The sequence below is a fragment of the Dermacentor andersoni genome, chromosome 1, assembly GCF_023375885.2.
Source record: "Dermacentor andersoni chromosome 1, qqDerAnde1_hic_scaffold, whole genome shotgun sequence".
Classification (NCBI taxonomy): Eukaryota; Metazoa; Arthropoda; class Arachnida; order Ixodida; family Ixodidae; genus Dermacentor; species Dermacentor andersoni.
In genome coordinates, this window is record NC_092814.1 from 49,095,351 (window position 1) to 49,117,666 (window position 22,316).

At 42.5% G+C, this 22,316-nt stretch overlaps 1 protein-coding gene across 2 annotated transcripts in view; it reads left to right on the forward strand.

Moving 5' to 3' along the window:
- Positions 1 to 22,316, forward strand: part of htt (huntingtin) — a 165,590-nt gene that overhangs the window by 20,881 nt on the left and 122,393 nt on the right. The window contains exons 12-17 of one of the 2 annotated variants that reach the window (XM_055061449.2): positions 5,004 to 5,229; positions 7,946 to 8,107; positions 16,805 to 17,001; positions 18,679 to 18,875; positions 21,676 to 21,805; positions 22,172 to 22,303. In XM_055061449.2, the coding sequence (XP_054917424.1) occupies positions 5,004 to 5,229; positions 7,946 to 8,107; positions 16,805 to 17,001; positions 18,679 to 18,875; positions 21,676 to 21,805; positions 22,172 to 22,303 (1,044 nt within the window). Of the gene's footprint in view, positions 1 to 5,003; positions 5,230 to 7,945; positions 8,108 to 16,804; positions 17,002 to 18,678; positions 18,876 to 21,675; positions 21,806 to 22,171; positions 22,304 to 22,316 lie in introns of those variants that run through there. The other variant, XM_055061450.2, reaches the window with a different exon arrangement.

The window sequence follows — 22,316 nt, forward strand, 5'->3', positions numbered from 1 at the left end:
CTTTCTGCTGGGAGTTCAAGCTTTTTGTCACATAGCAGATATGTTGTAGCTACTCACAGCGCTCCCAATGTTATGTTGCTGAATTTCTATTGCCTCTGTCTCTTTTCTGTTGCAATCAGTTTCATGATGTCGAAAGGGCCATCATGTGGAAATTCTTTCCACTTTATGGCACATGACAACCATTTGTCACATTGAGTTTCGCCATTACTTATTTCACCGCAAGCTCTACGACTTTTGTTTGCACCTTTGTACAACTTAACTTCCCACATTGGCTGTGTCAGGCTACTTTTTCAATGTGTGTGTTGAATTTGGAAAGAAATCCACTAAGGACTAATTTGTTCCAGGGAACTGTGAGGTATTAACGACTTTTTATTGTTTACTAATTGCCTGTGTTGTAAATTAGATAGGATCATAACAGATGGTTGGCTTTCAGAAACAAAGCTGTTTCGTTTCTATTTGGAAGCAGACCTGATTTACAGAGAATCTCGATAGATAATATGCACATTTTTCTGGACTAGATTGGCATAAATCATTTATTTATTTATTTACCAAAGTACCCACAGCACCTTCAATAGGCATTACAGTGGGGGGGGTATTACATAAAAGAAAAAAGATACTTGAAGAAAAGAGCGCTACGAAGATGTGGACTAAAAGAGGAACACGTACGACGACATCGCTCCTCTTTTAGTCCGCGTCTTCGTACCGCTCTTTTCTTCAAGTATGCAAAACCAACTCGCCCACATCAAGCTTCTGCTGCTTCAGAAAAAAGATACGTAATACAGGCAGCATAGGATAAAATGCCACACCATGTTCATGTCTATAATATTACATCATGAAGTGACTGTACCAACATTTAATTTGAATTTATTTTCACAATATCACTTGGTAACCGATTCCAGTCTCGAGTTGTATTGGGAGAAAAGGACTTACTAAACGCGTTAGTTTTATGTAAAGTTTCTTTCACTTTGAGTTTGTGATCAACTCTCATAGACACGTAGTCGGGCATATCTAAGTAGTAGTTCGTGTTATTCATACCTGCTCTTGAATGAAAGATATCATGGAACAGTTTTAATGTATGAATTAAACGTCATTTTTGTAGCAAGTCTCACCCAATTTTCTTTTAGGCCTCTGTCACACTAAAATTTCGTGTGTAATTTTTAAATACAAATTTGTACAGCCTTACTCTGTACTCTTTCCAGTTTGTCTATGTTCACTTGTGTCCAAGGATTCCAAACCGGGCTGGCATATTCAAGTATTGACCGGACACTGGAAAGATAGAGTAGAGCCTTCACTTTGAATGGAAATTGTTTTGCATTTCTTTTCATAAAACCTAGAACCCGAGATGCCTTGGCAGTGATGTAATCAATGTGACATGTCCAAGATAAATGAAGAGTGAAATACACTCCCAAATATTTAAATTCTGACACAGTCAGCAGTTGTATACCATTAATGTTATAATTAGGCTGAAATTGTTTTTTTTTTCTTTTTAGTTAAACACATGTGCACCGTTTTCTTTACGTTAAGGTTCATATGCCACGTTGAACACCACTGTGTGATCCTGTCAATGTCACCTTGCAATGTTGCACAATCATTTAAATTATTAATAACTCTATACAATATGCAGTCATCTGCAAACATGCGCACAGAAGATTTAATATTATCAACAATGTCGTTCACATAAATCAAAAAAGAGCCGTGGGCCAAGCACCGATCCTTGTGGTACTCCTGAAATCGCGTCAGCCTCATCCGATTTCTCTCCTTTTACAACAACCCTCAAACGTCTAAGCTGCAGATAATTTTTTTATCCAATTCATTACTGTAGTGTCAATACCATAACTTTTCTATTAAAAAGTCTTGCTGCAAAAATATCAAAAGCCTTCTTGAAATCAAGAAATATACAATCGATTGTTCCGCCTTTATCCAATGCACTTGCCAGATCGTGAGTTAATTCTGTGAGTTGCTTGACACAGGAAAATCCACTGCGGAAACCATGCTGGGAATTGTTTAGCAGGAGATTCTCATTTAAATATTTAATTATCTTAGGGAAAAGAACATGTTCCAGCACTTAGCACACTGTACTAATAACGACACAGGACCAAAATTTCGTGGTCCAGATTTGTGCACCGGTACTATATTTGCCCCTTTTCCAATCAGAGGGCAGGCAGCCCTGCTCAATCGATTTTGTAAACAGCAGATATAAATATCTTGAAATAGAGTGTGCACATGTTTTGTTTATTGTTTATTGAGTACCTGCATCGCCTTGGAAGGCATTACAGCAGGGGGGTACATACATATCTACATCAATTGACACTCATTTCAACAAACAAAGCACAGTAAAACTTTTCATTACATTGTATACCAACAATGTTTGACAGGAGAGCATTCCACTCCCTCGTGGTCCTATAAAAGAATTCATAACGCAAGGTGTCACCTTTAAAAGGAAATTCGTGGAGTTAACAAAGCATTTGGTATTTCATCTGGACCACTGGCTTTTGTAGGGTTTAATTTCTTCAAAATACTGTATTTACACAATTGTAGGTCGACCTATTTTTTTTTTAATTTGAAAATCTGAAGTGGGGGGGTCGACTTGCAATCGAAACCAAAACATGGCACCGCCAAAAAAGCGAGACCAACGAGATATCAGGGGAGCTACAACATAGTTACAATTGTATGTTTGCTCTATGGCCCTACCCGTAGCTTTTCGCTATCCCGCGCGTTTGTTCACTTTTTGGAAGAATTTTTCAACATTTTTGAAAGTTTTACAGTGCACATAGCACTCATGGAAGGATGTTGATAGTTGATGGAAGTGCCGCAGTTCCATTCGCGGCAGCACCCTCAGAATGGCAGCTCTTGCAGGGAGTATCGATAGTTCATGGAAGAGCAGACACCGCCCCTGTGTTTCTCTTTCCGTAGCTCTTAGTTTGACACGTTCGACTTGACTGTGTGTGTAGTGACTTTGAAGGTGAAATGGAAGAGACAAGTGCAGTGCCGTAACTGTCTCTCAGAGGAGGTCACCGCAACAGCACTGCACGGGGAAGCGACTTTACTAACGGCTACGTGCTACTTCCATACTTTCTCAGTTGTCATGAGTGCTCCACGCCCAGCAAACATTTGGCGCTTGTTCACAGCAGCATTTAAGAGGGCTGCCATCCTTTAGGCCGAATAAACAAATCACTGCGCAGCGGGCCGCAAGTGCAATGTTTTTGAACGGGTGGTGCGAGAGTGGCGACTGCAGCGAAGCAAAATTTTCACCTGTGTGGCAAGTGAAGAATTTCCCACGGGCCGAAGTTGGGATGCTTTCCGGAGCTGTAGGCCAAGCTTGCAGTGTACATAGCTGAAATGCGTGATCGGTCCCTGCCGATGAAGTGCGACATAATCATGAAACAAGCCCGGATCTATGCATTTTAAGGACCTGCTCTGCCGTGAGTACGAGTGGCTGGCGGCAGAAGACCGCGAACTTGTGCCAACCGGACCTGTCAAAAGAGCCTCCCTGAAGGGTGCTCGTGGTTGGGTGCATTCAGCATGGGCTGCTGCTCCACAAGATATCATGGTGTGGTCGTTTGCCAAATGTGGAATTTTGCTGGACGACGACGCGCTGTGAGACCGTAGCAGCGATGACGATGGCAGCACTAGTGAGGACGATGGCACAAGTGAACACGAGTAGTCCAGTGACAATGCCAGCTACTAATAAATTTTCGTTATGGAATTCACCCTCGGGTATGCTCCTTTTTTTTTCCCTGTCACACGCGATATGGGGGGGTCGACTTACAGTCATGTAAATACGGTAGTTTCGATTCTGTTCAGACTAACCACAACCTTTTCCATAGTAACATCACAACTTCTTCTAGGAAAATTGATGAACGTGTGTGCATGAGTAGGAAATACCGATGTAAAAAACGAGATAGAGCATGCAGCTTTCTGGCCATTGTTATACTCTAGCGTGCCGTCGTCATTAATAATCAGTATTGTTAGATCATCCTTTCCATTTGTTTTGTAGATCTGCCATAGTTCTTTTGGGCGTTCTTTTATTCTCAAGTGTAGGGTTTCAAAGTAACTGGCCTTTGCTATTTTTATGGCGTCATTCATTTTAGTTGTACTTGCAATGTTTCTCTTGCCCTTCCCTCCTGTCTTTTTTAAAATTATTGTATGCATTCTGCCTCTTGCGGACTAATCTTTGCACATCACCTGTGAACCAAAGCTTACTTTTGCTGCATCTTCATTGTTTTCTATGATTTGCTTAACTGCAAAGCATCAAAATAGAGTGTTTTAGTTGAGCGTGTTTACGCTCCGCTAAGCAGTTAAGCGGAGCGGAAGCGTGAATGCGCATGCGCCGTCTGCTTAGCCGTAAGCGGGATAGCGGAGCGAGGAACACGGTCCGCTTAGAAGCTGCCTGAGCGGAGCGTGCCGTGCAGCACTTTGGCTAGCGTTGGCGTCAGAACGGATTGGATTGGATGCAGAAAGCAAGCGCGCTGGCTAACACGTGGCGTTCCCCAAGACGGCGCTTTATTTTCCATTGGATAAAATGGACCAGTAAAGCATTACAAGCGCACGTCTAGATACTTCATGGAGAAATAAGTTATATATATACATATATACGTTTTACTGTATAAGAGTGATCATAAAGTGTTTTTATTTTCTTTCATTACCCTGAATTTAGCCAGGGGGCGCTGCAACTACGAAAGGTCCGCTCCGCTCGGCTAAACATATAACTAAAACGTGAAAATCGCCCGCCGCTCCACTGTGGCTTAGCGGGGCAGCTCGGAGCGAAGCGTACCGTAAAGACGCTCAACTAAAACACTCTATTAAAGCAGCTTTGTTTACTTATTTCTTAGAGCAGCCCACATTTATTCTGAGGTCATGGGCTGTGGCTTTACAAGTGACTCGTAATTGAAGATGAAAGTGATTTTTGTGAATAATTATCTCAGCAACCTAATTAGGGCACAAATGTAGGGCAAAAAAAGGAGCCATGAAAAGGGAGCAGACCTTTTTTCACTTGTGTGCAGCTGGGAAATCCAGGTTCATACCGCGATGCGGACGTGCCCCTCAAGTACTGCGCGCGCCTCCTTGCGTCCAATTTCCTCCTGACGGGCACCAGTGGAGTGCTGATGCCTGATGCCAACGTGCGGGTCAGCATGAAGGTGCTGGCCATGGGCAGCCTGACCCGTGTGCTGCTGCTGTACCCTCCAGCCCTCTTCCTTGACCTACACATCACCGCAGTGCCCGATGAAGGTGGTTACATGTTTGCTTTGTGTGCTGTAGTAGTCTGGAAAGCCTAGGTATATACAGAATCAGTAGAAAGGTGGGGCAAATTTGGCATATTCTATAGCTATTTATTCTAAACGCCTTTGTCTGCATGCATTTTTACATATGTCTAATAGTATGCATGTAAACAAATTAGTGTGCATAAATAGGACTAATTTACCATTACAGCTGTGAGACACAAAGAAAATGAAAGCAGATTGAAGAATTGCACACAATTAACATGTAACATACAGTTACATAAATGTGTCACTTATTGCAATTAGCCACTTTGGCATCAATTTTTCCATTAACTCTACAAAAGTATGCTGCATATAAAAATGCAATTGTCATTGCGTATCTGATGTACCCATGAAATTCTCACTTTAAAAAGCTGTTTTCTGAGTAAATTTGGTATCAAACAAAACAAACTACTGAAATTGCACTGAGGAAATTATGCCAGTGTGGGCCCGCGTACTTGCAGACAGCACTGCCACGTGAGCTGTGTCAGTCCTTACTGAAGTTGATCTACGTAGAAATTTTTAGTGAAATCGAAAACATGGGTGAACCTAGCAGGGTCAAAGTCAGGTAGCTTGAAAGTAACTTGCAGTAATGCTCAGTGCACACTAAGTTTGATCTGATCTGACTCAAGCATGCTTAATTAATAGAGTGTGATAGACGTATACGATGCAATACACCACCCGGTCAAGAGCCACCTGCTCCAGAACCAAGCATAGGATATGGACTTCTTTGGCCTGCTTACTAGTTTACATGTTGTTGAAACAGAAAAATCAAGGTAATTTTGTCTTAACTTTATACCCTACTATGCGTTTTTTTCAGCACTGAGATACATGTATGTAGACTAATCAGAAAACTGAACTAGCTCACACTTTTGATGCTGTCACTTACCTAGATTGTAAATAACAAGTGACGGCCTTACAGTAGCAAATAAATTCCTCGGTAGAAGATTTAAGGCCAGTTCAGATACAATGGTATTTTATTTTTTTATTTTCTTGATTTCTTGATGTAACAGTAAAAGAATCAGTAAAAAATAAAGGGTCATATATCATTCCGATTAGGTCATTGCTTCATTAGTCACTATTGTTTTCTTTGTGCATTATGACCACCACTATCCGGAGGCCTGTTTGCTTGCCGATGGGTTACAGAATAAAGCCCATAGTTTGTCCACTCCTGCCTTTCAGCCTTTGTGTTTGCACATTCCTTTCAGTTGCAGCATATTCAAGAGTGCTTTAGTCTTCTCGGTAACATTGTGTAAGGATTGTGTTCAGCTTTCAACAGTCACTGAATCTTTCAATTTTCTCTTTCTCTCTATCTCTTTAATTAAAAAAATTATGCTTCTTGAAGACATCTTGCTTTGTCTTGTATTAAAAAATAAGTGTATCGTGTAAGATTTCTCACTTTCAGTTCAGCTTTAGATCAGTTACAAGTGCTGCTAATTTCTTCATAACATTTATTTATTTATTTATTTATTTATTTATTTATTTATTTATTTATTTATTATACATACTTTCAAGACCCATAGACACTACAGAAAGGAGTGGTAACAAACTGAAAAATGTACAGACAATTATATAAAGAAAAAATGTTAAGCGATGGGCTGGTAGAGTGCTGTTTTGAATAAAGATGTGTCTTGGATGTGCGATGGAAGCAGAAGAGTGGTTCCAGTTCCATTCATACATTCTCTGTAAGAGTGGTCACCTTTTGGCCATAAAGGAATAATAAAATCCTATTGAGATTCATAGCACTGATACAGTGATGCTAAAAGGGACACTAAAGGAAAATATTAAGTCAAGCTAAAATGAAAGATTAGGCTTCTGTAAAACGAATTCGTCATTTGTAGCCAGAACAGAGCTTTCGTAAGTGAGAAATTATGAAAATTGAAAATCAGAGTGGTAACACCTCTTTTGGACTATGTAACCTCCTGTGTAATAAGCAGTGACTGATTCGCAAAAATTGGCAAAGGGAGGTCATGTAGGGATTACTTCAACTCGTTCACTTTGGCACAGCGATTCAAATTGACGAGCAGCAGCGGGCCCTTCAATGGTAATTTGCTACGCAACAAAGTTGTATATTGGCACACAAAACAATATAGACTCCTATCTACCGATCTAACTCTGCTTAAAAGAAAAAAAAATCTGCACATATAACACGCGGAAATAACTGCATACAGCAAGACTCGCATCTTGGCAAATATAGTCTCCATTTGCGTATGCACAACTCGTCCACATCGCATCTTCGACCAGTGGCTCTGTTCCCCCCTTCACCCCCATTTGGCAATGCTGATAATCCACAGCTTCTGCAGCGCTGTGAAGGATGGCCGTTAAGCACAGCTCATCATGATCTGATTTCTAGTTCGCCAGCGCTGCATGCGCTATTCGCTAGCTCCTAAACGAAAAATGGCAAACCGTAAAGAGGAGAATGAGCGACCATGAAGGAGGGAAGAAGAGGGCATCAACGCACAGGGGTGGGGAGAAGGTGGAGTTTCCTAAGAGGTAACGAATGTCTGAATGGCAGAGAACCTTGCCTTGAATGTGGCTTCACAGCAGCACTGCCATGAATCCACATCTCAAGGCGAAATTTGCGTATGACCCACACCTCTCACAAAAATAAGGTACTTGTCAAAGCTCTGTGATGTGTGGTAAAAGATGTCATAGGGACATACTTAATTTTTTTTACGTGTTTTCAGATGGCGATCAGAAAATATGGGATGTTCTTGAATTTTTGCATCATTCTGACCCTCAGCTCTGTGGCCAGACTGCCCTTCTTGTGGGTCACTACATTGGCCACACACTCAAACTGGCAAGCCATGGCTGGAATTACTGGGCTCGCAAACAGACACGGAGGCCAGGTATTTTGTTGAGTTTGCAGAGAGAGATAGTTAACAATGAGGCTTGCTGGCTCTGACATGTTCACTGAGAACACAGCCAGGCTCTTTGCTGGTTTGCTGCTGAGTCTTGTTTTTGTGTATTGCTTTATGTTGACTTTTTGTTTTTGTTTCCCCATCACACGCAAACATCTTCGAGGACCCTGAAGTGTTGCTTAAAGGGTCCCTGAAATGGTTTTTGTGGTATGCCTAGACACAGAGAGTATCTATCAAGGAACGCTTTCTCACAAGAATTTTGTGTCGGCACATCATAATAACACAAGTATGAGTGGTTAAACATCACCCTCCCCTCAAGCCACAGCGTTCCCTCTTAACCTTTACACTGTGCGGCCATCGCTATGTCCCGCCTCCTTCAAGTGGTGGCCCAACTGTTGTCCACGTCCGGCTCATTTGAACCGAGTGTATTCCTGCCTCTCTTTCTTACGTAGTTTTTATTGTTAAGCCTGGGCTATAGGAGTGAAATTGAAAGACAAACTGTGTGTGGCCGGTGTAGATGCGGCGGCACTACGGAAAATGTTCGCTGGCTTATTTATTTTTTCTTATCTTTTTAATGCTACATGAAGCAATAAGAGATGAACGTTGCTGCAGGCATTCACCACATTGCTGTGAGCGTATATACAATGCACAAACCACAAAGCAGCTGTTTTCGGTATTACTTCAGTTTGATAATTGCCTGATAACATGAAAATATCTAGAACGTACGTTTACAGTTGTCTCTATATTACGCTCGTAAGATTTCTTTATAGCCATTGAGAGGGGGGGGGGGGGGGGAGCGCTGCCGCCAATTTGTAAATGCGGGGAAATGGGCTATTTATAATTTTTTCACTACTGTAGGATCCCAAAAGAAAGAAATTATGGAGAAAAGAAGAAAGAAGTAAAAGTACATTCATTAAGAAGCGAACCCACACTTTCTGCATGGGAGGCGGAGGCTGTGCCACTACACAAGTCAAACGCAAGGTGGTAGCTTTCTGATGGACATTTTGACAGGTTGTAAAGGAAATTCAATTTCCTTCACATCACCTTTCTTCCGGATCTCGGCTTGTCAGGATATTTTTCTGTTATCATTTTGGGCAAATTATATACAAAACTTGGCTCTCTGACAAACTTGGAACCAGCGGTCACTGCTGAAAGTGCCTTTCTTTTCAAAACAGCGGGTGACCACTGTGTTGACCAAGGAGGCAGTTGCTGATATTGACATGCAGTGCTTGCATCTTCTGCAGCGTATAGTTACTGCAGTTTACTCCCTGCACACACCTGCAGTGCAAGACGAGCGTGATATAGTTCTGGTACCATTCATGTTCCTGCCACCAAAGAACGAGAAGAAAGGGGGTTAACCGAGGGGCCCGATTTTTATTAGTCATATCATAAGAAGCCAACAAACACTGACACCAAGGACAACATAGGGGAAATTACTTGTGCTTAATAAATGAAATAAAGAAACGATAAATTAATGGAAATTAAAGTGGATGAAAAAACAACATGCCGCAGGTGGGAACCGAACCCACAACCTTCGCATTTCGCATGCGATGCTCTACCAATTGAGCTACCGCGGCGTCGTTTTCCCATCCACTTTCTTGGGTATTTATGTGTCATAGTAGAACCCTGGGAGTGTTAGCCAGCGCCACCACTCACAGACCTTGGCGGCGGACGTGGAACGACCTTTTTGCCGCAGGCGTCACGAGAACGTGATCTTTTTGGGTGTATATATATATATATATGTATATATATATATATATATATATATATATATATATATATATATATATACACATACATATACATACACACACATACATATACATACACACACATACATACATACAGTGAAACCTCATTAAACCGTAGTTGGCCGGAGCTCGGAAAAAGTACATACTAAACAGTAGTACTGTTTAACCGAAATAGCATGAGATCGCACCCACTTACCTGTCAAAAACGGAACACAGAACTTAGAGAGTGTGAAATGAAAGGGGAAATAAACATGCAGTATTTATTAACTTCGCACGACAAAAGTGTTATTTTCGTTTGATGCCGTGGTGGCCTAGCAGCGTCGACAGTGGCCTCAAACATACTGAAGCTGCGTGCCAGCTTTTCAGCCAGCCCCCTCTTCTCGGCCAACACTCGCATGGCAAATTCCTCGTTAGCATTACGTATTCTCCGTGCACGCGCGCGGTAGTGCTGCAGAAGTCACGGGGCGCCTTTTTCATTGCGGGGTGCTGTTCTCGTCGCGACGATTGCATTCACGAGGCTGCTCGACGTAACGCGCAACTTCTACCACTGTCGGGCCTGAATCGCCCATGCTGTCACTTTCCGTGTCGTCCTCGTCACTGTCGCTGGTCCACACTTCGGCAACAATGGCAAAAAGTCGAACCTCGTAGCCGACATCTCTTCGTGGTCGCAGCAGCGCTGCCGAGCAACTTCTTCGCGTTCCAAATGCCACACACCGTAGTCAACAGCAGATCCTTGTCGCTTGCCAGTGCCAACTTCTTCATATCACGTTCGATAGCAAGAACAATGTCTAATTTTTCTTCTATGCTGATCACCCGGCGTCTTTTCTATCCGAGCTTCAACATGACACGAGCCCTTGTTTGCACGACGCCGCAACGCTCTCTGGCACGGCGCCGAAATGATGTTGATGTTTATGTGGCTTCACGCGCAAATGCACAGGGTGCTTGGAGGCTGTTCCGATCTCTGAGGCTTGTTGTTCTGCCAGTCCGCCCGGTGGAGACTACGCACCACTGTGTTTGCGGGACGAAAAGTGGAAACACTACCAACACGTACGTACTAAGCTGGCACGGTTTATGCGGATACAAAACACATTATGTTCAATGGCCGCTGAGTTGGGGATTTGACTTTGCTACATTTAATACGAAACTACTGTTTAAGCGGGTATGGTTTAATGAGGCGTTACTGTATATATATATATATATATATATATATATATATATATATATATATATATATATATATATATATATATATATATATATATAAGCAAACAATACTATTTTGTAAAAAACTTCGACACCGAACCTGTAAAAAGAAATACTGGTTTGGTTTGAAGAAGTAAGAAAATATAACAATTGTTAAATTGGCTCAGTGCAATACATTTGATCATCGGACTTTCATATTGTCATGTGACACAGCAGCACACAGGCTATTAACAACTAGTCTCTGTGGGAAGTTTTTACTTGGAAGAATTACAAGATGACCTCACTGGCACATGGGAAACAAGACTTGGATATTTTACGCCATTTCAAACATGAAATACTGATGTTACATTGCTATAACAAAGGTATATGTTGCTTCTAGCTGCAGTTTAAAATGCTTACTGGGCTTTATGTATTTCAAGTTGAACAAATGGTATATACATACGACTGAGAGCAATGAAGATGTCAAACATATGAGTTGCATCACACAAAAACATATTGTGGACAGGCATATATTTGTTAATGCTTTTTATCGTGCATATCATCGCCTACTAATATGTTTTTCATAATGTTATTATAATGTGGTGCCTAATAACTGCATGAAACTGTGTTTATCTTGTAAACTTGAAAAGTCTGATATTACTGATTAGATTAATGTGAGATTTTATTCTTGCATAGTAATGGCTATTTACTGACAAAGCACTGCGTGCAAGAATCAAGCAGCTTCATTATGACTACTTCACCAAATAAATGGCAAATTAAACAGATAACTTAAAGGGACCCTGAAACAATTTTGACGATTTTGTACAAACGTACTGAGTCGTTAGAGTAGGTCCTTCTGATCATTAATTGACGCATCTGAGTGCTCCGCGTAAAGTGTGTAATTTATTATAGGGTGTTAAAGATGTACATCGCTGCCGATCGCAGCACACAGCTCGGCTGAATTTTGAGCCGCCCCATTTGACCTAAATTGCCCTAATGACGTCAGTAGGGCGAGCTGTCCAGTTGGCTGCTGAGGGTGCATCGATAATTTTTCCAACTTTATGGTGAACAAATGTTCGTAATAGTTGGAATGTTAGTTCATTAGTTTCTATAAAAAGGAAGTAACAGAAAGAGAATGCACAAGAACAATTTCTCAGTATATTTAAGCACTTTCTTGATGAGAGCTGTGCAGTCAGTGTTGGTCTGTCTTTCCGTGAGCACTATGAATCGCCTTTGTTGCATTGTGGACTGCAAGCGTAGCCACTGGCAATATGTCAAGCTACGACATCATGTCCCTCTGCAAGGCAGCAGACGAGCGGAGTGGCTGCAGCGCATCGGACTATGGGTATCTGATCGGTGCCAGGATTTGCATGTTTGCGGCTGCCACTTTACACTGAAGGATTACTACCATAGTTGCGTTTCGCGAGTCCAGTATTCGGGTAAACACAAGTGAGGGGACAAGGCCTGGCCGCTTGACCGTGCCGTTTCATGGGATGAGCAGAAACGCTAACGTGAATGATCTGTATGGTGCAGCCACCTGGTGGCACGGAGCTCAACCAAACACAGTAGTAGTAACGAAGTGTATTCTTCGTTGCTGCTGGAGTAAATTTTTCGTAGGAGCGTAATCGTTAACATGCTGTTTTTATAAATGTTTAAAATGTTTTACACTTGGTTAGAGCAATATTAACTCTTTGTTTGGCTGGTTAAGCTCTGCGCCAACAGGTGGCTGGACCGTGCAGACCGATCAGGCCACTCACGTACGCCTATGCTAAAGTTGCTTCATCAGCTTGAGTTTATGCCTCCACCCATCCGTCGAAACGCCCAGCTCGCCTGTGATTACCGGGATACCAGACATGTTTGGCGCTGCGACAGAATGCTCTCAAAGCACGCTGCTTCGATAGCTCTCGCTTGGGGTTGACTGCCAAGCAGCTGCAGGAGAGGTTGGAGAGACATGTCGCACGCGCTCCTAGAGAACCGGAAGTAGATGACACGACGTGCCATCATGATGCTGAGCCAGTGAAGGCGGGGAGCTTAGGCCCGAACACTCGGTGAGCGAGTTGAGGAGAAAATGCATGACTATGAAGGAGGGTAACTTGTAATCATCCATAGCTCTCATAATATGAGATGCTTCGCACAAATTGTGGTACGAATGATTAACTTTAGCTGTACCCTATGCGTCTATAAAATTTGTCCGAACCGTTTTGGGGGCCCTTGAATGCCTGTCACTATACATGTGAAGGGATAAAATGCAAATAAATACTTCAAAAAAAGAAAAACCAAGCTATTTTTGGGGGGGGGGGGAGGGGGGGGAAGAGTCACTTCATTTAATGTACATCACAGTGTATATAAAGCAATGAAAAAGGAAGCAGTTCAATCACCATGGGCGGAGCAAAAGGCAACTTGCTAGAGATTTTAACACTATTGAAAATTTTAACCTCGTGTGCTAGGGAAATATGCTTTTTTTGCTGATGTGTGAATACACATGAGTACTGCCTCATAAGCATGAAAAGATGCTGCTTCGATTATACATGCAGAGCCTCAAAAAACATAAGCTCGCTTCTACCCATGTCTAACGATAACACAAGAAAATGTCCAGCTCACCATCTTGTGTCTGTTTATGGTTTGCACTGGCCACTGTAAATCTGGCACAGTTCCAGTCACGTCACTAAAGCAACAGTACCATATAGACATGCTGAAGGCAAGCAGCAATATGCATGCCACTCAGAATTTTTATTTATGCTTGAAATGCCTTTCAACTGTTTAATTGGATCCTGTTTGCAAAAATGAAAGTTGTTGCATGTGGCACCCAGGGTGGTTCGCCCCATACCACTTATGACACCTTGCTTGGCATTTTTTATACTCTGCATTTCTCATGGTGTGTATACTTTAAAGGCTTCTCAGTTACTGCAGTTGAACTTCTTCCTCTTCTTTTTTCTGGCTTGTGCGATGAGTTGTCACTGATCCACAAAGTCGCAATGAAATGGGCAGTCCATTGGGGACCCTCGAAAATTGTTCTTGCCATGGAGCTCAGATAGGATGGTGGTGTTCAAGACTGCAAGTATCCCGACCTAGATGCCCGCAGTTTTTTACACGTATGTAGCACCTGTACCAACTCATGTACACAGATCATGTTGTGAGTCATAACAGGCTACAAATGGAGCATGCCAACTGTAGGAGAAAAGCTGTTTTGTTTATCCCAACTGATTTCTTGACTCCTTGTCATCCAAAATGCTTGAGCCATTTCATTCTAGATGAGTAACCATGAATCTTTGTGTGTGTGTGTGTGTGTGTGTGTGTGTATATATATATATATATATATATATATATATATATATATATATATATATATATATATATATTATTTCTTTGGGGAGCGAGGGGGCAGGGGTTAGGGAGGGTTCAAATTTGGTTTGGGTTTGGTTCAACACTTTCGTGAAAACGCATACTAATAATCTCATCAGCGTGATATCGAGACAAAGTTACCTCAATGTTCAGGTGTAACACGAAGGCGTAATTGCAGGGTGTTTCGCATTCAGGGTATGAACCAAAAGCCGAGTGATATTCATGAACCACAGTAGTCACTTTCACTCACATGAAAGGCTGTGCCTCCAGTATATAAGTTTGACAAATGCTTGATATCCCTGGTGATGCCTTAATAAACTCGATGTAGAAGAACTTGCTTGCATAGGATCCAGCTGCTTATGATATGTATAGCTTTTTATGTAGATGGTTGCTTTTATTCTAATGTGCTTAAGTACAGACCTGAATCAATGCTATTCTTGCTGGAGAACGAGTACTGTGGTCCTGTCTTTTTATGTGTGTCAGGTACACAAGTCTTGTGGACATTAATGAAATATTTAATGTGTATGCAAAAAAAAAAAAAAATGAAAGGATACATGTATCAGCTATACTTTGCAAGCTTGCTCATGTCGCAGTGAAATTATGAGGTGATTAAGTGAGGTGAGTCTTTGAAACCTGCGAAGCATGGCTTCTAAGCTCTGGGGCAAAAGACATTTGCTGTGTTCCGCAAATTATAGACAGTAAGAGAATGACAAAAACTTGTAAAAAATATAGCATTTCTTCATGTGAGAATGGTTATGTTGATAATATAAAGCAAGTCCAAGCAAAACGTTTGTGTCAGAAAAGTGAAGTTTGTTTAAAAAAAAATTTTTTTCATACCGTAACGAAAGGGGGCTTCACTGCATGTTTAGGCTGTGTATTCACAAGTTCATTCTTAACAAGCTCTTTGCACCATTTGGTGTTGTTTACAACAAGGACAGAGTAGAGGACGGGCTCAGATTGTCTTGAGGGCTGCGTAAAAATAAAACAGCACTGGGCAAGTTGCGGTCATCGTCAGTCTCTTTTTTGCAAGTAGTACAGTAAAACCTCGTTAAACTGTACCCGCTTAAATAGTAGTTTTATTTAAAAAGTAGTAAAGTCAAATCCCCGACTCAGCGGTCATTTAACGTAACATGTCTTGTATCCGCATAAGCCGTACCAGCTTATTGCGTACGTATCGGTTAAAACGTAGTGTTTCCACTTTTCGTCACGCAAACATGGCGGTGCGTCGTATCCATCGGGCGGGCCGGCAGAACAACAAGCCTCAGAGATCGGAACAACGGCCTCCAAGCGCCCTGCACGTTGCATGTGAAGCCACATCAACATCATTTCGGCGCTGTGCCAGAGAGCGTTGTGGCGTCGTGTAATCAAGGACTCGCATCATGCCGAAGCTCGAATAAAAAAGACACCAGGTGCTCAGCATATAAGGAAAATTAGACATCGTTCATGCTATTAAATGTGACACGAAGTCGGCGCTGGCACGCGACAGGGATCTGCTGTTGACTACTGTGTGTGGCATTTGGAATGCAAAGAAGTTGCTCAGCAGCGCTGCTGCAACCGGAAAAAGATGTCGGCTACGAGGTTCGACTTACCATTGTTGCCGAAGTGTCGACTAGTGACAGTGATGAGGACGACATGGAAAGCAACAGCACGGCGATTCAGGCCCGACAAGGGTAGAAGCTACACGTTACGTGAATGCAATCCTGAATGCAATCGTTGTGACGAGAACAGCACCCCTCAGTGAAAGAGGCGCACCGCGACTTCTGCAGCGCTACCGCGCGCGTGCACGGAGAACGCCAACGAGGAATCTGCCATATGAGTGTTTGCTGAGAAGAGGGGGCTGGCTGAAAAGCTGGCTCGCAGCTTCAGTAAGTTTGAGGCTGCTGTTGTCACTGCTAGGCCGCCGTGGCATCAAATGAAGATAACACTTTTGTTGTGCGAAGTGAATAAACACTGCATGCTCTTTCCCATTTCATCGCACTCTCTCTGAGTTCCGTTTTTGACAGGTAAGTGGGGGATCTCGTGGTATTTCGGTCAAGCAATACTACCGTTTAGTACGTACTTTTTTCGAGCTCCGGCCAACTACGGTTTAACGAAGTATCACTGTATGCGCTTGATGAGCTCAGCTCATATTCCATGCAGAAAAAGTTAAAGTAGCATATTGCTCGTGTACATTAGTTTATGCCCTTTCTTGGGCTCCCTCTTTCTTTTTAATGGGTGGGAGGAACTTTGTGTTCAAATTTATCAAGGTGTAGTAAAAGTGTTGTGTTTCAGTAAAAGTCTTGCTGCATGACATGTAGCACCTTTAAGGGGCTAACAGTCATCAGTTTTGGCAGAAGTAATCTTTGCAAAAGCACTGATGTTCTCAAGTGGCACTGTTTGCACCCTCTCCTCTGTCACTGCCCTTTTGCAGATGTACCCAAACTAGTAGATCTGGTTGGCAAAATCACTAGAGTCACGGGCAGTTCCTCCTCGGTGTCCAGTCGCACAGGTGTGCAGGCCACCCGCCTTTGTATTGCTAGCCTGCTCCACTCCTGCCATGCCAACTTAGTGCCATCATTGCTCGAGGCTTGCATGAAGCTCAAGGACAATGCCTACTGGCTAGTCAAGGTAGGCCCTCCTCCTCATCCTGTGCACCTGTACACCGTGGCACCTTTTGCACCTTAGTTGTTGCTCACATAGTTTCTTTTCATATTTTGTTGCTATGTTACATTCGTTTACCTTCTGGTTGTTTGGATTTCATATTCTCATTGTGTGCCCAGTCACACAGTGGCACATTGATAAAGCGGTTGTGAAACCCCCTTTTTCAGAGGTCTGCCTACCTAGCCACTTCCCTCCGGAAGGTTGTCTTTTCGGATTAAACATACAAATAAGTATGCATGAGTGTTTGTGTGAGTGTGCATATGTGTGTGTGTGTGTACGCGTGCTTGTGTGTATGTGTGTGTTCAAAGTTTTTTTTTCTTTCAAAATTGTGATAACCTGACAGACTATTACGGTACAGATGTGTGAAGTTGGGGCCTTAAGACTTCCAAGGTGGGCTATCTGCTGCACCGCTTTCCATTTCCACACGCAGCTTACAACTAAGAGGGAACATGTGACAAGTAGTGCAGCCGGGGGCTATGCCTTAAAAAATTTGTATGCCCTTTGCTGCTTATCCTGTGCCCAAACAATAATTGTCACCTTGTGTACATTTTCTTTAACATTGTGCACTCACTACATTCCTGTAAAGAACGCTATGTCGCACTGATACCTGCATGCTGTTCATGACCTGAAAGTACTTGGAGCACAGTGTTAAATTAAATGCACGCAAAGTAGATTACGATTATTGCTTGGTGATGAGATAAGCCATTGGGTACATTACCGTCATTACATTTGTTTTTCAGGTATCAGTCAACTAAGTGCAACCTGTTCTCAGCCAATCACTGTGTGAAGCATATAACATGCGTAACACCTCACATCCACTGCTGCAAAATCCGACGTTGTGCCACTTGATTTGTTTGCAAGCAATATGGATGTGTGGAGCTGATTACGGTATTAAGTGCTCTTGTCTCAGCATTATCATGCAGCTTGCCAAGTCTCATACTGTATAAACAATAAAGAAATACTTCAAGCCCAAGCCATGTTACAAACCCCTTTAAGGACTGAGCAACTTTCAAGGCACATAATCAAAACTACTTATGGTTCCTCTTATAAATATAATGGTCTATCAGTCATAATTACCAAATTTAAATCGTTCTAAATATTTAAGACCCTGCAATTAATGAAGTTACAGGATCCTGATAGTGCAGTCATTCTTGAAAGCACTTTAATGAAAAATAAACAGAATTGCTTGCATAAAATAAGAAAAGTAAGCAAAGAAAATGAGCATGTGTGATAATAAAATTAAGAGACCAAGAAGCTTCCTTTAGAGATTTGCAGACACTCAGGTGGTTCATGGTGCTCTGTGGCCACATGTTTCATGAAACAAGAAACAAGGGAGAAGTTACAAAATTTGAACACTGAAAACCATACCCCTGACAGTGCTGGTTGTATGGCTCACATCCCCACATCCTTCCACTTTGGTTTCAGCATTGCTTTGGTTATCACATCAGTTATTGCCTTACCTACCTGTGGTCTATCAGCTGTATGGGGATGGCTGTGCTGCACTTCGCACTGTGGCTACATAGGATTTTCTTCTGCGTGCATTCTGCAGCCAGGATTTCAATTGTTTGTTCATTCTTTGGACTTGATTACCAGAATGTGCACTCTTAGTAACATGTGGTATGTATTCTACTTTCTTCTCTCAAGGTGGAACTTGTGGAGATGATTGGGGAGCTGCCTTACCGCGCCTTGCAGCACATAAGCAGTGTGGCCAGTAGTATTACAAGGAGTGTTTGTCCCTGGATGCCAACGTACCAAGAGATTCTTGTGCACGAGATACTATTTGAGTTGCTTGGAGATGAAGATGTCAGGGTTCGCACTGCTGTCACTGGCGCTTTGACAAAGTAAGGCTTCTGGTTGGATGAGCTCCACATTTGCATGGCTTGTACAGAATTCGCAAATTGATTCGCAAATCTATGCTTGAAAGAGCTAGTGCTCTCGCAAAGCATGATATATTGCAGTAGCACTAAAGAAAAGAACTGCAACATCTTTTTTGGCTGTTGCTCATAAATGCAGTAGGCATTTTAATGAATATACTGAAAACAATTAGTTGAACATGCAGTTCAGATAACCATGCTAATCTTGTTTATGGTTCATTGTTCTCAGCTTCATTTCCCTGCATCATACAATCCTGCTGCAGTCGGTTCACTTCTTTGGTGTTGACATGTCTCTATGTGCCTTGGCAAGTCCCCTGATGATGACAGCTTTTTTCCATGCTCTCTTCTGCATTCATTCAACATATAGAACTAGTAGAGTTCCCAGTTGTCTCTTCTCTTTCTGCGTTTAATAAATTAACGCTCTGGATCCAGCAGAACTGTACATTAGTTACTTATACAAAGTACAGGGTTTGAAACATATATTGAAGATTGAAATTCACTTTAGTGTCCCTTTAAGTCTTTATATATCCAGCTGTTGTACCTGTTCATCTTGCTAGTTGAGTGGTTCAGATGCTGCTGCCTGATATATCCCAGATAAATTCCTTAGCTGCAGCTGTAATAGTTGCACTAGGCACCACGTTTCTGGTGAAAAATGAGAGATTATGAGCCCAATAAAGCAGTCACATTTAGAAAGCTTTTTAATGTTCAGCAGCTGCCTTTGAAAGCTCCGTGTATAGTGAGCCACAGTTTAAGGCTAAACCCCATGAACGCGATTTTGTGCGCGACAGCGACGAGCAACGGCTTCGAGCGACGGATCGGGCCGTCGCGTGAACAGATCGCTCGGTCTCGTCGCGTGATCGCTCGGTTCTGCAAATCTAGAATTCGTCGCTCGTCGCCCGGAAGTGCTATGAGCGACTAGCCAATAGCGCGAAGCCGGAACTGGATGTACATAACTCAAGTATTTCCGATTGTCGCACAGAACGGGCAAACGATTGAATTTTTATACATGCAAAGATAAGTACCTACTGGAAGACCTTCAGAAATATTTTATGCTGCTTTTTACAGTAAAACACATCAACTTAAGGTAATAAAGCACGCGTCACGCTAGTTTCGGCGCCTATATTGCTGCCCTCATACCGGCAACACTGGGGAGACGTCGCTTGAAGTCATCGCTCGCATGGGGTGCAACTTGTAGGCGACGAGCGAACGCGACAGCCATCTCCATCGCGTCGCTTGTCGCTGTCGCGTGCAAGATCGCTTGCATGGGGTTTATACTTTATGGTATTGCAAAAAATAATTATATACTGTAGTTGTCTAACTTTGCCCCTATTCTGTACTCATTGACATGGCTCGATTTTTCTCGTAAGTATGATTTTAAGCTCTGGTATGGAAAAAAGTTTCTTGTGCACATTCTTCTTTACTTCTTGAAGCGCAGTGTTATTCATAAAAAAAGAAACATATTCCAAAGGTTAAAAGAAAAATTATGTGGATCTCACGCACTGTGGGAATCGATGTAAGCAAAGCTTTCCATGCTGTTTGCTTTGATTGACAATAATTAGTGGTGGTGTTGATGACAGATGTTTAATTTCTTCAGTGTTTAGTGCAATACAAGAGTGGTGAGTTGATGGCAAATGTTACCTCATGTTCACCACTGCTGCTTGTCTATACAGTGCTCAGAACACACAGCGAGATTTGCTTGCTTGAGGCCTTGTTGTGCACCATTGTTAATAACCTCAGAGAAAGTTCGTATTGTCATTGCCTCACACGGCACATTGCATCGTGGCAGAAGTGTTATTTGCTTTAATTGTGGGACTGTATGTGCCAAAACCACAATTGGGTTATGAGGCATGCCGTAGTGACAGACTACGAATTAATTTTGACCCCCGAGGTTCTTTGACAAGCACCTGAACCTAAGTATGCACAAGCGTTTTTGTATTTCGCCACTGTCAAAATGTGGCTGCCGCGGTCGGGATTGAGCTCACGACCTTGAGAAATGCCATAGTCGCAAAGGTACCATGGTGGGTAGAGAAGTATTGAATTGAAATGCAACGCCTGGACTCGTCGGGGCTACGATGTCACCTAGACGCTACAGTGCTTTAATGCGGCTTTGAATCTGCATGCCGTGCATCAGTTGTCTGCTTGACAAATTTGCATGGTGTTTATTTTTAAGAAATAGCAGAAACATAACATACCGTATCTTGAACTTAAGTTTACCAGTTTGTCCACAACTGCTGTCACGTCTAGTAGTAGCTAAGGTGCCTCTGTTGTGCGCTCAGCAAGGCACCCAAGTAGTAGCGTTTCCTCGCCTTCTCACATCACCTTTTCCCTCTCCCACCCTCCCCCATGTATGTGAGTTGCAAGCAAAGAGTGCCAAGGCATCACTTGTTTCACTTGTTTTGTGGCTATGTCAGTTCTACCCATTCTCTACCTCCTTTCCCTAGCTCCTCTGTACCATTCTATATACTTCCCCTCTGAACGGTTGCACGTTAGTAGAAAGGTAAGCACTGCACTTTCTGCATTGCTCTTGCGAGGGGTCACTGATAATTATACCCATCAAGAGGGTACTGTGGCAATGCCCAGAAAGCTCCAAATGAGGTGCATGCGCCACCTTTCCTCTTTCCCATGCGCCTTCCTTGTATATGTGCATGCTCTAAACCACCTCCTGACGCAGTGTGCAAGGCAGCAGCAGCAGCAGTGGTAAAGTCGAAGGAAGAGGCAAAGAAAGCTTCTTTTTAAAAATGGAATCTGCATTGGTATCTGCGTGCAGGTGTGTTCCACAGCTGTACTATCCAGAGGACCATCCTGGAGAAAGCGCTGTGTCAGCTGAAGCTCAGGTTGAAAGTAGCTTGCTACTGGGATGGCTACTGCATGATTCATGGATCCCTGGGCCACCTCAGGTACTTTCCAAAAGTTGATCATGTATAGTTTTACCAAGCAACGGGGAACATATTTCCCTCAATGGTAGCATGTATGCCATCATAAAGCAATAGTACAATGTATAGTGCGGATTGTTTTGGGGATAAATTACTTGAGGGGTGCAAGAAATTCACAAAAATTATAAAAATTAGATCCTTGTTCTCTCTAGTTCATGTGAAATTTGTTCATTCAATATTTTTTTGCATTTCTAAAGTGTCATATTTAACTATAAGTGTAGTGGTGAATCAGGCCAAGGTCATGATCAGAATTCACACTGTTTGCAAGACTTCTTTTTTAGTCAGACTTTATAGTTGTTGCAAAGTTGCTTCAACTTTGTGTTCTTTCAGGTCCATGGCCTTGTGCCTCCTTTCTCATGCAAGGCTCCCCGAGGCTTGTCTGTCTACACTGAGGCCGCCCTGTCACGTATTATTAGCCTCTTGTGGAAAAGGCTTGTTACTTCATCCAGCAAATACTTGTTGGTGAGTTCTAACA